General features: G+C 37.8%; 1 protein-coding gene across 1 annotated transcript in view; it reads right to left on the bottom strand.

Annotated features, from left to right (window-relative positions):
- Positions 1 to 9,650, bottom strand: part of LOC121943504 (pannexin-1-like) — a 12,588-nt gene extending 2,938 nt beyond the window's left edge. Inside the window, exons 1-6 of the mRNA XM_042487023.1 lie at positions 9,503 to 9,650; positions 5,916 to 6,115; positions 4,421 to 4,536; positions 2,943 to 3,130; positions 1,060 to 1,338; positions 595 to 843 (exon numbers count right to left, since the gene is read on the bottom strand). Of these exons, the coding sequence (XP_042342957.1) occupies positions 595 to 843; positions 1,060 to 1,338; positions 2,943 to 3,130; positions 4,421 to 4,536; positions 5,916 to 6,096 (1,013 nt within the window). The 5' untranslated portion in view covers positions 6,097 to 6,115; positions 9,503 to 9,650. The remainder of the gene's footprint in view (positions 1 to 594; positions 844 to 1,059; positions 1,339 to 2,942; positions 3,131 to 4,420; positions 4,537 to 5,915; positions 6,116 to 9,502) is intronic.
- Between the last annotated feature and the right edge of the window lie 2,926 nt (positions 9,651 to 12,576).

Genomic DNA, 12,576 nt, shown 5'->3' with positions numbered 1-12,576 from the left:
GTGGTACAGCCCTCTGACTCTGGCTGTGTTCCTAAATCCAATCTGAAGCTCTGCACTAAAATGAGAGTGCTCCTGTTTGAAGCCACAGAGCGTTCTGTTTCTACATGAACTAACAAACGGTTACGTTTTTTCCACATTCTCTCCATTCAGTGCTTTGCTGCTCCTTTTCCCCAGACAAAGTGTCCATAGTGCGCTCTGACACTGCCATAGTGCAGAGCTCTGGATAACTGAACGACAAATTCCAACTGCGCTCCAAATTTACCAACGTTCACCAATCAGAGTGAGTGTTTCTGAACTTACCCCATTAAAAGGAGTTTGGCATGTTAAATTAGTATCAACTGACAGCTGACTTTTGATTGTCTTTATCCATATTACGTGATATGGATCGGGGAATAACCATGCTGAAATCAACCCAGCTTCAGGAAACTGTGAAAAAACTAAAATGACAATATTTCAAATTTGGCTTGAGGCTAATGTCTGTTCATTTTAAATGTTTTTTATTCTGCATGTAAGACCCCAAATTACACTTTAAGAGTCCTTGGAAAGCTTTAACGATAGTGGTATTGGTATCGAAAAAACTGTAATGAAGTAAACCGTTTCGGACGCAGTCCTGGACACACCTTGATGTATTTGTAGGACTTGAGTTCACTGAGGTTCTCCTCCAGGAACAGCAGATAGAGAGAGAGATCGTCCCACTGGTTAGCGGGGGTGGGCAGCACGCTCACGGTGGGCAGTGATTGGTAGGTTTCCAGGAAGCGGGCGTATCCATTGCAGAAGAGGGGTCGGAGGCTGGCGTAGATCACCACGGGGATCAGGGCAATGAAGACGATCAAGTTGACCATGCTGGAAACAAACAGTTAAAAAAAAGACTGCAGTTTGACTTGCAGAGAGGAGGCTGACCTGAACTCTTCATATAATATAATGATTCAAACTAAATCTGAATATTTAAAGTGAGTAAAAATAAATATGAAGTTTGTCATGAAAATGGTGAAAATTCACATTACAATATAACACCTAATTAACTGAGAAAAAGAACCATTATAGAGGCAGGACAAATACCTCAGCAAAGAGAAGACTCCCACAGCGATGAGCTTACACTGCACCTTGTCGGGGATGCCCGGGTCGGAGGCGAGCAGGCCGGTACGCAGCGTGCAGCCAAACTCATCGGTGAGGGAGGCCAGGCGGAGGTAGTAGCCCAGGTAGACGCAGGCACACAGCAGGGTGACCAGAGTCAGGCCGCGACACAGCAGGTAGTAAAACAGCATCGACCGCGAGCAACGCTTGGTCATCAGAAACTTCTCCACCAGCGGGTAGTTGAAACAGCCCTCGGTGGGGTCACTGGGTTAAGAGGATACAGCAAACTCTGAATGATTTTATTGATTAATAAATACAGAAACATCCAAAGATTACCTGATATACAGCAGGAATAAGGAATAATCCTCGTCTATCTGATGCAAAATGTAGCATCTTTAAAATGAAGCAAAAGTAAATATTTCCTTCTCCCCAGAAGTCCCAATCTCTTAACCCTTTGAAACCTGGATAGACATCGATTTTCTTGTGCTGGGTCAGATGACTTTCACAAGTATTCAAATCTTTGAACCCTGAGCAAATTGGTATGATTTTTTATTTTTATTTTCAAAAACACGAGGAATAAAGTTGGCAACTGTTTAAAAAAAAACTCAGGAAAAATATCCAGTTAACTGTATTTATAATCATTATGATTATGCATTTCAAAATTAGTTTTTCCAAAGATCTATTTTGGGGTGATTTCCTTGGCTTTTTTTTTTAACTGTCCTTTTATTTCTGCAGTTTTTTAGGCAATTTTATTAGCTTATTCTAAACTTGATTTTGGTGATTTTCAGGTAATTTTCTTTGATTGTTTTTTTTTTCTTTTTTACTAATTCAGTGCTATTTTTTGTGCCATTTCTTCTTAAGTAGCTCCTTTTCTTCTTTTCACGTTTTTGAAAGAAATCCAGCAAAAATATATGTATCAACTTTATCAACTTTTAACTGCATCATTTTCTCACATTTAAATCAAACTTAGATAAAACGGAGCATGTGACAAAATTGAGGGTTCCCACAAATGTTCAGCAATTCATTTTCAAAACTTTTCTGTTAGATTTTACCAAATCTACTTGACTTTTTTTTAAAGGGATACGTCACTGTTTTTTAACCAGTTTGTATCACAACAATGTGGGTAGTGTGTGAAGATGAACTGTGTTACACTCCCCTCCATCTAACCAGTGTTTGGATCTCCCTGCTTCCCTCCCAGTAAAACCTTACTGGATGACACGTTTTGCTGGCTGTTGGGCTGATACTCAAACTATAGACATGTCATATAGAATAAAGGACTTTATATATGTTTTGGCTGGTTCTTAGGACCCTAAATCGATAGACAGACAAAACTCTTGAGCGTCATCACTATGAGGTATCTGCAGTTATATGTTTGGCCTTCCTGTGTACAGCTCTGTAAATTATAACCGTTTGTTTCACTGACTTGTCAGTCACCTTTCTTGCAATGTTGACAATCTCGGAGAGCTTGTTTTCACTCTTTGCACTCAAATTGCTGTACCATGCAGTTAGAATTTTTCAAAGGAATAAAAGACAGCAGCTAAACTAAAAAAACAATGCCACTTTGTCTCCCTGGAATGTTTTGGAACAGTTCAACAGTGTGTAGAAAATCAATAACAACCACAGTGTTGAGTCACAAGAGTCAAATAATCAGTAAAGCTATTCACTGTGTGACAAATACGCAGGATTTTTGAGGAGTTTTGAGTGTGTTTCTGTCAACAAGTCCAGAACTGATTTAGAGATAATTACTGACAATATGTTGGTTTTGGAAAACAAAAAAAAAAATAACAGTGAGAGACCAGTCTCGCTGCACTAACAGCAACCAGTATGTTCTATGCAAAGGTGAGTTGTTGTCAGTTATCCTGCCGTACCTGTCTGGAGTGAGCAGTCCTGAGGTAGCCATGCGTTTGGCCAGAGTGACAGCGCGGTTGTAGCACCGGTCTAACTCCTCCATGATGAAGCCGAGGTCCGACTGCAGGAGGGGCGCCGCAGAAAACCTCCAGAACAACGCCGGGGTGTACATCAGCACCGCCACCAGCAGCAGAATGTAGGGAAAGAACTGGAGAGAAAAGACAGGATGGTAAGTAACAAATCACATCATCAGCAATAACATTCCTACTCATACAACTGATATAAGAGATGCAAACACAACCAGACAACAGTCCAAGACTCCAAGAAGAAACGGGAGTGTCCAGCAGACAAGCACAAGATCTTTTTTGCAGTGAGTTTTTTGGTTTCTCTTTGATTTTACAATGATTTTAAAATGAAAAAATGTTCTGTCTGGTGTTTTGCTTCTCATCTTACAGCTAAACAGGACACAAAAATATGTTTCTACAAAATATCTGAGGTGAGAAATAGGCAATGCAGAAAACGAATTTCGATTCATATTTGAACAGCACTGCCTAGTTTGACTGCAGTTCACCAGTGATTAATATGATTAGATACTACATTAGAGACTCCTCAGCTCTGACTGGTTGTTTTCATTTCCAGTGATGTGATTAGAAGCACTATAAGGCAACAGGGTAGGCATAACTTATTTTTATAAAAGCTACAAACTACAGCTGTAACTTTGAAGGTTAACAAATCCTCTGTTTTATAATATAATACATATCTGTAAGTGCAGTGAACACCATGTAGAATACAGACAGGAAGCAAACAAACTGTTTTAGTATCATAAGTGAAAGGACAAAGTTTAATTCTGCAGGGTAGCTGGACAGTAGATCAAACTATAAAATGATCTTTAACTTTATTGCATGTCACGACAGCCACGTTCATGTCAGTGCTGCTGCTTCTAAAATAAAATCAAATTAGGAATGTAAAGAAACACACCCATCATAGCACTCTATTCTTCGCCCTACAACGTCTTCATTAAAAATGTTCTCAACCACACCCCAAAATCACAAAACAAAAGCTGCTGTGCAGAATATGAACTTCATTTACTGTGTTACCTTCAGTTTAATAAACCGTGCAAGGAAACACCACTATATACAGAGAACAACTCTAACAAGATCCAGTTCAAGCTGGTTAAAGTCTTAGAGGTTCTTGTACAAACACTAACTTTTTTGCAACTTCTTAAGAAAATTACTGTCAGAATATTAAATTTCCATGCAGCATGGCATCATTTTTTAATAACCTATATCATTACTGTGTGGCAGGATGACTCATGTTTTGATGAGTCTGTCTGTTCCAGCAGAGTAAACCTGCTTTACTGATCTCCTAGAGCGTGTATTACAAAACAATTTTCATGTGTGTGGACATGTTTCAATCATCAGATTAATTCCTAACAATTACATTTGAATAGTTTGGCAAGTGTAATCTTGTACATGTGTGGGTGTATGTGTGTGTGTACCTTATGTAGCCACAGAGGTAGAGTGTGTGTATGTACAGATGCCCAGCAGTACGAGTCCACATAAGCAGCCTGCCTCCAGGAGAAGTTGGTTGGAGCAAAACAGCTGATCTGAGTTCCTGAGAGAAACACAGAGACAGAAAGGACACACAGAAACATGAGAGTAAGTGGCTGGGACCAAAATGAACATTTTTATCTTGTTGGTGCAGTTTCAAAAGACACACAAGAACAAACTAACTTATAGCCAGTCAGCACGGCGGCAGAACAGCGATTCCTTGTGTTCTGCGCAGTAAAACTGCTGATTCTATTAAAGGAGTCTGGTGGCTTTGGACAGGAGCAGCAGCAAAATGCATTTTACCCTCCTAAAAAAAGGACAACCTCAAAAAGGTCAATATTAGTCTAAGTGTACACTACAGAGTGCCCCAGGGATGGCTTTTTCTGCAGGCCAAGCCTAAGGCTAATGTCACCCTGGTTCCCGTGTCAAAAAGCCTTTGAGATTTTTTGTTTGGATTTTGGATTACTGTAGAAAATAAGCTCTCTGGTAAACAAATGTTTGTGATCCTTACAGCTTTTGTTCAGCAAGACAATCTTCACAAATGAACACCTCTTTTATGATTTTTGAACCCAAAATGCAGTTGCCAGAAGTAAAAAGCTTTAGCTAAGCTAGAAACAACTACACTATCGTCGCATCGCCATCGCTGTAAAACCGTGTTCGCTGTGACGACCTTCTGCAGTCATTTGCACTCCTTTGGCCACTTGTTAGCTACCACCCTTTTTAAGACACCTAACAGCTTTCAAGTTCACAGTGGGGTATTTATTGATGTATTTTATATCGTAGAACAAAAATGAAAGTCTCCTCACAGACCTTGTTTCAGGCTTCTCACCAAAAACACTCAGAAAACCCTCTGACTTTGAGGTGAGGGAACAGGCGGTGTGAAAACACTAACTCATTTTTGGGTTTTAGGACCCACTCCTGAGGTTCTTTATGTTAAGATTATTTTACTACTGTACCGTGCTGTCAGATAACTCTTTGCGACGGGGAACTGAGGCTGTTATTATGTTATCTATGCACTCTTCACAGCCTTCAGACTAGAATGACAGACACAGTCATTTTACCTCACAGCGCACTGGAGTTGCTGGTCTACCGCTGACTTGTGCAGTCTGCAGAAACCTATGTCACATCACATGGGAAAACATTTTTTTGAGGGGCTTGAAAAAAATAGCATTTTGGGGCTAAATTATACATACTCTAGATTAAAATATGAAATTTCAGATTAGATTAAATCAGGAAAATTACTGGAAAGCTACAGAAAGATACAAACACTAAAAATATAAAGTCAAAGTCATAGAGTCAGTCAGGTTTTTCCACACTAACTCCAGTTTTACAGAGCCTCCTTCCCAGTATAACCATCCACTCCCCACCTGAACTACAGCGGATCTGGTCTTTGAACAAATTTTGTGGTCTTGACTCCAGCCCTGGCTCCATGTCCCCACTCACCGACTGAGACCTCCTGAGCAAAGGCCAGAGAGATGAGGAGCAGGGGCAGGCCTACTGCCACACAAGTCACCATCTTGTCTACAACCAGCTCAGTTCGGACGCTGCGGTATCGAGCCTGGTTCGGGTCCTTCAGCAGAAAATCGCTGAAAACATACTCTGTAGCCACGTGGGCGATGGCCATCTCTCCGCTCTTCTGTTATCTGCAGAACATAATCAGATTTATCGATTAATTTTCTGTGTGGCGATTGAAACGTTCCTCCTTCCACACCGTCTTATTTTAGTCAGGCGATGAAAAGCAGAATGCAGATTGTCAGGTGAACAGTGTGAGGTTACTTGACAAAGAGGATGATAAAGTCCTGAGACAATCACAAGATTATCAGTCTGCTGCCTGGTTACTTCCCTAATTTGCCTGCTCTGCCTCCTAATGCACCTCTAGCATAGTTCATCTTGATTAATAAAGCATTACGTTGATGTTCCAATATCTCCTTTAAAAATTAGGGGTCGACAATTTGATAAATGATAAAATTAATTAATTGACAAGTGCAAAGGAAGTGTCCTCATAAGACAAACTTTTACTTTGTAAAACCTCCGTGAGCTATCTTTATTTACTCATTCTTTAATTTGCTGTATATGCTCTCTCTCTATATATATATCTACACACATTCTAGTTTGTTTTATTCCAAATTCTAAATTCTTACAGAAATATTTTCAGAAATGCCTATCGGTTCCAAATATCGGTTATCAGTCTCATTAAATACTAATAATCTGTATCAACCCTGAAAAACCAAAAATCAGTCGACCCCTATTGAAAATGATGCTTTAATAACCGTGCCGCACAGAGCCAATTCTCATTCACTTACAGAGGTTCCTTGCTGTGAACTGCCTACCTGCATTTAGTCAAAACATCATCATCTCATCATTTCAAGTGTGAGCTGCAGGCCAGCCTGATAAATCAAGCCCCCTGATAACCTTCATTAAATATTGTAACCTACAGTCTAATTATACGCAGACACACTCACACACGCACCTCGTTTATCTTGATCGTTTTGTCGTTTATTGCTGACCCCACTGTTTATGCTTGTATCAAAGCGTTGTAATTAATTGCATTACCTTCGGTGAGATATTTCTATGAGCCCATTTGGGTTTCTAACCGCTTTGGCACCTGTTTTTTTCTGTTTTCCTTTTGACCTGTTTTCCGTTACTGTTTTTAATGGTGGGAATAAATAAAATGAAATTAAGAAAATAAATACAATGAAATAAACCTTGAGGTAAAAGTGATCTATATCTAAAAATATGTTTTAATCTTGTATTTATATTGTTAAGATTTTATAAATTCAATAACTGGCAAAAACATTTCTGCAGAACAGAAACCTCTGAGGAAACTGTTATGCATTATAGATGATCCTGACCGCCCTCCCCACCACATACCGGACAAGCAGCGGAGCTCTTCTCTTACAGACTGCTTCAGCTTCACTGTCACATTAACAGATACACAAAATCTTTCCCACACGAAGCAACAACTCAGTGCAACACCTCACCTCTGAACAGAGACCTGCCAGCTTCATACTGTTCTCGCCCAACCAAAATGCACTCCATCTTACTCTTAAATAACCATGCACATGGCGAATTTGCACATCTCTTTCCACTTTATTTCACTGCATTCTTCAAACTATTAAACTAATTGACAAATTTATTTAACTCTTTGAAACCTGGATAGACACCAGCTTTGTTGTGGTGCATTCAGACACCTTGCACAAGAATTTAGACCTTTGAAACGTGAGCAAGTTGGTTTGTAAAAAAAAAAAGTGGTGACAAAAAGGTGACAAAAAAAATCAGAGAATGAGTTTTAAAGTGAGAGAGAAAAAGAGAGAAAATGATTCAAAAATTATCACTCCAAAGTGGGATCATTAAAAAAAAACCTTTTACTTGGAACTTTTTTACTATTTCTTGCTAATTTGAGGTTGTTTTTTGATGCATTGCTCATTTTAAGCCTAAGCAAGCCAATTTGCTCGATATTTCAAAGGGTTAATGTATATAATAGTAGTATGTTATATTATTGATATGCTATATATTTGTTTCCTACATTTATAATTCAAAACAGTTCATGCTATATAGAACTATATCTTATACATTTTCTATTGATACATATACCTGTCTTCTAGTGTGGTACGTGTATTACTGTGTTTCCACTGCTCCAATTCAAGAATGTTTCAGTTTAGGATCAAGTGCATCTATCTATCCATCTTACCATTTTTCCTATGTGTTGTCATTCTAGGGTCAAGTGTATAATGTCATAACAAGGTTTTTGAAAACAGTTATATGTTTTTAAGAGACATATATAGTACCTTTATTTTTTTCCCCATTTACAATCAGTGCATTGATAAAATAAAATAACTTGACAGATGGCATACTTTTTTGCATTGATATAAATAATTATGATGCACATTTATTGAAAATAACATTTAATTTGTTGAAATAGCTGTTTACTTATATCCTATGCCTCTCAAACTTGAAGCTGCAGGGACCGTATGGCGCTTAAATATAATGTAACCTCAGCTCAAAACATAAATAAGTGTTATGTGGGCATAACAGACTGGTGGTTGTTCACCTTATTTAACCATGAATAATCATTTTGTCATCAACACTTAGATGCAGCTCTGGTTGTTTTTTTCCTGAAGGAATTTCTCGAGGTTTAAATGTGGTGTGACATCTGATTTATAAAAACCAAAGATGAAAACATCTCGTGACTGTCTACCCAAAACAACAACAGGCATCTTTGGACCAGGATCTGTGCAGTGGTATTTTATAGCTTATATTATTATTTATTTTATTCCTGCAAAGGAATGACTTAATTTGGAAGCTAATTTAAGTATCTGACATTATGTACAAGATATTACTTTTACAAAGCTTACAAAGAAATATTTTGTCAAATGACAAGAACATTATTGATTGCATGTGCTCATTGTATGCACTTATGGTTGTTTTTTGGCATTTTGTTATTTTAGATCCTTAAATTCTTGCATGGATTTATCTTCTTTCTTTCATAATTCTATTTCTTTCTTTCTTTCAATTTATCCACTTTCTTGCATAAATGTATGTTGTTTTTTTATGAAGTTACTTGCTTTCTTGATTAATTTATCCGTTTAGCATCTGTTTGCCAAATTATTGCCTTATTATCACTTTATGTCTGTAGTTCTTTTCTTTTTGTTGCGTTGTCTAATTGTGCTTATTAAAGAATAATAACATTATTACCTAGTATTTGGGCTAAGTATTTGGACACTTTTATTTCAGATTGACATTTACGTATTAAGTCTAGTGTTCAGATTATTTTATACATTTTCTTGTTTTATGGGGATCTTTAAATAAACAATAGACAATAAAAAGTGAGTGTGAATGATCTTACACATGCATAAATAAATGAACTTTGCCACTGATTTTCGGTAACACTAACTTCACTTAAAAGCTTCTCATTAACTTCACTCAGATTGGTTGTTTTCGCGGTTTAGAAGAAACTACCGCTAACTCTTTCATACTGACGATAGCTCTTTCTAATTTACTGTAAAACGGTAAAATGAACATGAACTCACCTTCCGACCTGCGCCCGTTAACTTTCAGGTCTCTGTTAAAGTATCATGACTGAATTTCAACAACTTCGGCTGCAGCAGAGTCAACGGAAAGGTGTTTTCCAGGAGTGGAGTGAAATGATGAGGCAAATCAGACATGCAGTAAACACTATCCTCGAAATGAGTCTCCTTCCTGTAAGACTGAAAACTTCTTCCTCCCTCTTAAAACACAGAGACCTTCACGTGCAGATCCACTGCTCGGATTTTCCAGTCTCAATGCTGCATTTAAATGTAGCTCGTAAGTTAGTGTTTTAGGGGGTTGACCATAAGCCACTGACAGTGTTTAGTTAATTTAATTTTATTTATTTATTTGTGTATTTATTTTAAATTTATTTATTTATATTTTTCACTCCAGGGTGTTTATTGCATATCAGATCAGAACAGTAAAAAAAAGGCCCATTATAGCCATGTTCACATCCTTCACATGACACAAACTGAATGAGAGCAGTAATCAAAACAATCAAAACATAACGTTCACTCATTTGTTAGTTTAAAAAGTATTACAGAAAAGAAAGCATAAAATCACAAAACGAACAGCTTATCTACATTAGTGTCCAGGGCATCCATTAGTCAGCACGGCATGATGAGTCACGTATGACAGAAATCTCAGGCCTGTCAAATTTAATTTGTTATCTTGAGATCACAAATCAATTATGTTGTTATCTTGGGAAAACACTGTTTTATTGTAATCACAAGATCTGGAAAAAATGATCCTGTTATCTTGGGAAAATGGAGGGGAAAAAAATGTATGACTGTATGGCTGCTTAGAGCTCCCATAGCAGTAACTATTAACTAAAACTATAGAACAAATTTCATGCAGTAAAAAGTACTATATCCCTCCTTTGAGTGTGAAGTAGAAGTATGTAGAACAAAATGTGAATTCCCAAGTGAAGTACAGGTACCTCAAAATTGCACCAAAGGCCTACTGTATTGCCCATGACACTTTTAAACTCATTTCTCATCACCAAGCATAAAATGCTCTAATGAAGAAAATAGCAAAACTAGAAAACACCTTTGTCTGCTGCATACTAACAGAGCTTTTAAGACTAAAGTCACATTACTGACATGCACATTGTGCTCTCAGCTTTCAATATCTAAAATCCAGTCCCAGTGTTGCTGCATTGTCTGTCCTGGTTTGTGTTGCTTGAGTTTCTGGGTTTTTCTTACTGCATGCCCATGTCATAGGAGTTTTGTATCGAGCAGTCCTCTGAAACATCTGCTAAATTACAGCAAAGGCCAAGTGAAGAAAAATAACAACATAGAAATTCAAACCAAACAACAGGCAACACAGTCACGCTCCTTCACATTTTACATTTTGACTTTTTGACTTTTTTAGCGGTGATAATAGTTTGGGTTTCCTGTTATTATTGGGTGGTTTGCAATCCCACATTACTTCCCCCCTGGTATTTGCACAGCCTTATCCCCTTGTTACATGTTTGGCATTCAAGTGGTGCCATCCTCCCCTCAGATCCTACCCTGTTTGCCCTCCAGAGCAGCATTAAGAATTTTCTAGGGCAATGATGTTTGGGTCACCAAAGCTGAAGTTTACTGTCACTGGTGAGTTTTTACTGGGAGCAGCATGCAAAGCAATGGTTCCCAACATGGATTTCAGGGCCCTCCATGGGGTCGGAAGTTGGAGTTATGGGATTAATTTCCAGGAAAGAAAAGGTAAAACCCAAGTTCTGTTATACAAACAGAAAAAAATAAGGAAATTTGGACTTCTTGCTCTGATTGGTGATATTTCCTACAGTCCATGAAGGCAGCATCCTCCTAGGCAGCGTGACGATCTACGCAGCATGCAGTGAACAGTGATACATAGGAGAGACAGATTGTTCCTTCATATATTAAAATAAATAAGCGTCACATAAAAAACTAATGAGGATAAACACAGTTTCAGCGTCAGTTATAATCTCATTGTCAACACCTACTTGTGTTTCTAATGTTTGCGATGAACGGTGATTATTTACGAGGCCACTGGATCTATTCTGAAAACGTCTGAGAAATAACAAACCAAAACCATTTAGAAATGTTTCTGATGTTGCTTTATCGCGTTGAATTCTGGGCATTTCTCGCTCTGCCCTCCCTGGTCCAACTTCTCACAGCTGCGTCAATTTCGCGCAATATACGCACAATAGCACCGGAAATGGAAGGATTGTATGTGTCAAAAATAAAGGGTGTCTTTGAGCAGAGGTTTCCAGCCAATGAGCTCTTAAAAATATAAAGTGGAACCCCCTAATTTGACGTAGCCTTGTTTTCGGACCTACAGTCCAGAATGTATATACAGAAATGTATTAGAAAGCTATACATGTATAAAGATTATTAATATTAGTTTAATATTTTAAAAGGGACAGAAAAAATCAAAATACTATTATTTGAGCTATGAAGCCTTTAGATAAAAGAAAGATTTTATGTCCTAAAATAACCTAAAATCCCAGAAATGAAAAAAAAATCTAAGAAAAAGAATGCTAGAATCCTCAAATGCTAGAAATTTTCTATAATCTAAGAAATGCCCTAAAATCCTAGAAATGTCCTAAGAGCCTAGATACATTGCCAAATTTAAAAAATATTCCAAAATCCCAAAAACATCCTAAAATCCTAGAAATGTTCGACAATCCTAGAAATGCCCTAAAAGCCAAGACATGTCCCAAAATCCTAGAAATCCTGAAACCTAAGAAATATCCTTAAATCCAAGAAACGTCCTAAAATCTGTGAAATGTCCAAAAATCCTAAAGTATGTCCTCTCATCCTAGAAACATCATGAATTCCTAAAAAAAAAATACCCCCAAATCCTTGAAATGTCATAAAATACAAGAAATGTCTTAAACTCCAAGAAACGTCATAAAATTCTAGAAACTTCCTAAAAATCCAAAAAATGTCTTTAAATCCTAAAAATGTCCTAAAATCCTAGAAACATGTTTGGGGCTACTGCGACTGCCCCATGGCCTCTTGTCATTTTGCAAAAGTGACCCCTGAGCAAATCCAGTTGAGTATACCTTCCCCACACTCTTTACTGTTGGTTGCACGTCTCAAGTGCTTTT

The sequence above is a fragment of the Plectropomus leopardus genome, chromosome 5 (genome assembly GCF_008729295.1).
Source record: "Plectropomus leopardus isolate mb chromosome 5, YSFRI_Pleo_2.0, whole genome shotgun sequence".
Taxonomy (NCBI): Eukaryota; Metazoa; Chordata; class Actinopteri; order Perciformes; family Serranidae; genus Plectropomus; species Plectropomus leopardus.
The sequence above is the reverse complement of the archived record's forward strand: the minus strand, read 5'-3'. Positions and strand labels throughout refer to the sequence as shown.